At 59.6% G+C, this 3,983-nt stretch overlaps 1 protein-coding gene across 1 annotated transcript; it reads right to left on the bottom strand.

Moving 5' to 3' along the window:
- Window positions 1-258: 258 nt before the first annotated feature.
- LOC127019778 (transforming growth factor beta activator LRRC32-like) lies at window positions 259-2,313 on the bottom strand. Its single transcript, XM_050902007.1, is given in 1 exon segment — window positions 259-2,313. A coding segment is annotated over 1 exon segment (2,055 nt).
- Between the last annotated feature and the right edge of the window lie 1,670 nt (window positions 2,314-3,983).

Below are 3,983 nucleotides of genomic sequence, written 5' to 3'. Positions count from 1 at the left end.
GCAATTGCTTATAGAGCATTTCATTTCTTGCAGGGAACAGAGCAGATGGGGACACCTTCCTTCTCAAGTAGAGATGGCCCAGAGACCACCTCTGCCTGGCCCAGAGCTCAGCACCAACCACACTCCCTTTATTGGGGCTGCAATACACACAGGATACTGGTGAGGGGAGGAGATCTAAAATACAATAATATTATTAATATTATTAATAATAATTAGAGTTCTGACCGATCGCTACAGTTCCTGCTCCCCAGGGCTGGGCTACACTTTGGTGACACTGTCTGCTGGCTTCACCTTGGCTGGCTCCTCTCTTTTGGGACGGTGGGGGAAGACCCCCACCCTGTTGCTGCAGAGTCCTGCACGCCCCGGCGACTTCTGCCCTTTCTTCAGAAGGCAGCAAGCCCCGGAGCTCAGAAAGAAGAGGCTCATCACGACCACGAGCAGAGCCAGCAAGCTGGTGCCCCTGGAATGTGGACAAAGCCACCGAGGACTGCTGGTTATCTTGACGGAGAAGTTCCTGCCTTCGTCCCGGTAGGCGCAGAGGGCTTCGTCCAGGTCCCGCACGCCCACGCCGGCCGCCCGCAGCGTGTCCAGCCAGGCCAGCGAGCAACAGCTGAAGGGGTTTCCAGCGATGGACACGTCCTTCAGGCTGTGGGACCAGCTCGCGAGCGCCGGCTTTTCCAACGTCAGCAGGTTGTTATTGCGAACGTCCAGGCTTTCCAGCGGGGAGCAGAAAAGACCCGTGGGCAAAAGGCTCAAATTATTGCCCGAGAGGTCCAAGACTTTGAGTGTGTCCAGGCAGGGGAGCTCTGCCTTGCTGTTGTCCATCTGGTTGCCCCTCAGAGAGAGTTTCTGCAGGGAGAACTCCAACCCCGCCAGGGCTTCCTTCGGCACGGACAAGTCCTTGTTCCCCGACAGGTCTAGGGAGAGCAGTGAGGTCTGGCTGAAGGCGTAGGGCTGCAGCCTGGTGATGTTGTTCTTGCAAAGACTCAGGTGCTTCAAGCGAGGCACGTTGTAGAAGGGGGTGCAAGTGCCTCCCGGGGCTGGCACGCGAGAGCCCCCTCCCAAATTCCCTCCCCCATCACTCCCCTGGCTCTCGCAAGGCTGGAGGCTGTTGGAGCCCAGATCGATCGTTTCCAGCTGAGGCAGAGCATCGAAAAACCAGCGTGGCAGCACGTGGATGGCATTGCCGTGGAGGTCCAGCGAGCGCACGGAGAGGGCGGCGCGCTCCGGCGGCACGGGCGAGCGGTCGCTGGGCTCCGTGCCGCCGGTGAGCGACTCCCCGGCTATGTCCTGGAGACAGTTCGTAGCCAGGCTGAGGCTGCGCAGAGAGCCCAGGCTGTGGAAGAAGGCAAATGGGAAGAGCTGCAGCCGGTTATTGCTGAGATCCAAGTCAGCTACATGTGTCAGACCAGCCGCGGTATGCAAGGTCCTATTAAACCTCGCCATCTCCTCGTAGCAAAGTACAAACTCCCCCGGATGCAGTGAGCCTGGGAGCAGGGAAGCAATAAGGTTGTTGGAGAGGTTTAAGTGTGTGAGATAATGGGCTTTGGGGAGCTCTGGAAAATAGAGGAGTCTGTTATGGCTCAAGTCGAGCACTTGAAGCAGGTAGGGCTTCGCTCCCTCCTCCGAGACGAAGAGCTCCAGGGCGTTGTGGCTGAGATTTAAAACTCGCAGCTGCGTGAGGCTGAAGCCAGAGATACAGTGGAGGGAATTCAAAGCCAAGTTCACCACCTCCAGCTCTTCCAGAGCCTCAAAAACTCCCTCCTCGATTTCCATGATGTAGTTGTTGCTGAGGTCGAGCTCGCGCAGCCGTGGTGTGCTCCAGAAGATCCCCGCCAGCAGCCTGGTCATCTTGTTCCCGGAGAGATCCAGCGTCCTCAGCCTGGTGAGATTGCTGATGTACCAGCCTGCCATGTGGCTCTCCAGGTTATTTGCCGACAGGTCCAGGACCTCTATATTCCTGAGCAGATGAAAGGCTCGCCCGTTAGCGAGGTAATTGCGGTCCAAGTGGTTCGATCCCAGGAGGAGAGACCGCAACTGGGGCAGCTGAGCCAGGGTCGTGTCTGACACGGCTTCCAGCTGGTTGAAGCACACGTCCAGGTACTCAAGCTGCCCAAACCCTGGCATGTAGCTGCCCGACAGGTTTTGGATGAAGTTGTTGGAGAGCTCGAGGTACTTAACTCCTTGGCCAAGCTCCTTTGGAAACTTGCGCAGGCCAACTCCTTTGCAAGACACCTTTGTGGGGCTCTACAGAGACACAGGAGAAGCCGTCAGCATGAGAGGGGCTACAAACCACAGCTCCAGCCAAGCCATCTGCTGTCTAAGATGGGCACGAGCAACATGGACACGAGCACCGCTCCCGCTTCCCAAGCCCGGGATGGGAAGGGGCCAGACCACCTAAAGCCACTGTTCAGAGACAAGCAGCTTGTCCCCAGGGTTAAGGTGGGCTTTCCGAGACACTGCCGAATTGTTTCTGATGGTGCAAGGAGAAGGCTCAGCCTCTGGCCCCACAGGCTGTCCTCCCAGGCGTCCCAGTAAGCAAGATGGGCAAAAAAGTAGCATAAGCACTGAAGATGCAGCAGGCTGGTGGGGCAAATCCAACCTCTGGAGAGCACTGGGACAGCCCAGGGACTGGTCCAGAGGATCCCTGTCCCGTCTGGACAGAGAAAGGGCACCGTCCTGGTGGGTTTCACCTTCCCTCTCCCTCCAAACTGGTTTCCTCTGCCAGTCTGGAGTCGGGAGCCTGGACGCGGAGCAACGGGTTCCTGTCCCCCTCCCCGCCACATTCGTGGCGGGGAGGGGGACAGGAACCCGTTGCTCCGCGTCCAGGCTCCCGACTGCCTCGCTAACATCCATGGCAGCTGTCTGAATCCCTGCGGAACCCTGCACTCCATCCTGCCTCTGAGCAAGCATCTCGAGCTGACACTCCCTTGGCAGGGATTGCTGGAAGGTGCCACCAGCACGGCAGGGACACGGGAACAGCTGGGTGCCGGGGACCGGTTAGCGGGAGACCGGCTCGGAGACAGGAGAGCGTAGAGGAGATCAAAGCTGGGAAGGTTAAAGAGATGGAGACTGGAAGGAGGTGAGAGCCGTGGGGAGCAGATGCATCCTGCGCCGTGTCGAGGGATGCTCGCAGCCCCGCTTGGACCCAGCGATGCTGCTGGGGCCATCCCAGCCCAGGGGCTCCTCGGAAAGCAGCCTTACCTGCTGGCACAGCATGGACCTGGGCCTTGCCTCCCCGCTAGACTGGGCTCTGAGAACGGAGGGAAGCAGCCAGAGCAGCAAGCATCCTTTTTCAGCCAGCCGGTGTTCAAGCAAGAACATGTTGGGCTGCGGGCGCTGCCAGCCCCGTCCCGCTCCTCCAGCGCTCTCTGGCAAGCTGGGCAGGAGCCGGGCTCTGTATAAATAGGCTTCAGGATGGGATGGGGGAAGGAGATAATGCATGTGGGTGTTCGTAGCTACGGAAGTGGGAAAAGAAAGACATAAGATTGCAGAGGGGGAAAAACAGTGCAGAAAGCCACAAGGAAGGGAAAGAGAAACGGCGGGACGGGGAGGAGGCAGGGCTGCACCGGCACTCAGGTGATCGGCTGGGCCGACCGCCGAAATCGAATGCCAGGAGGCAGAAGTGGTACTTGGGAAAGCTGAGAGGTTTTGGGGGAGTTCCCCTGCATGGACCTGCTCTTCCTCCAGCTTCCTCTGCGCCGTGCCAGGGGCAAGCTGTGCCCTGTGCCAGCTCCCCCCGGACAGCTGGTGCCGAGGACACCAGGAGCAGCCGGCAAAGGCTCCCCAGCCATCCCGAGCCGGGGACCGAGCTCCTGGCCGCAGCCGCCAGGGATGACCGCGGGACTCCCAGTGCCTCCGGGGCCGCAGGTGAGCTCGCCGCACGAAGGCAGAGCAAATTTCCCTCCCTGCGCCATCGCAGCCCAGCCGAGGGGACTCTCCCATGGCACCTGTTCCTCCTCGGGGAAACAACGGCTCCCTAG

The sequence above is a fragment of the Gymnogyps californianus genome, chromosome 9 (assembly GCF_018139145.2).
Source record: "Gymnogyps californianus isolate 813 chromosome 9, ASM1813914v2, whole genome shotgun sequence".
Lineage (NCBI taxonomy): Eukaryota > Metazoa > Chordata > Aves > Accipitriformes > Cathartidae > Gymnogyps > Gymnogyps californianus.
Note: the sequence above shows the minus strand (reverse complement) of the source record. Positions and strands in the feature narration are given on the sequence as shown.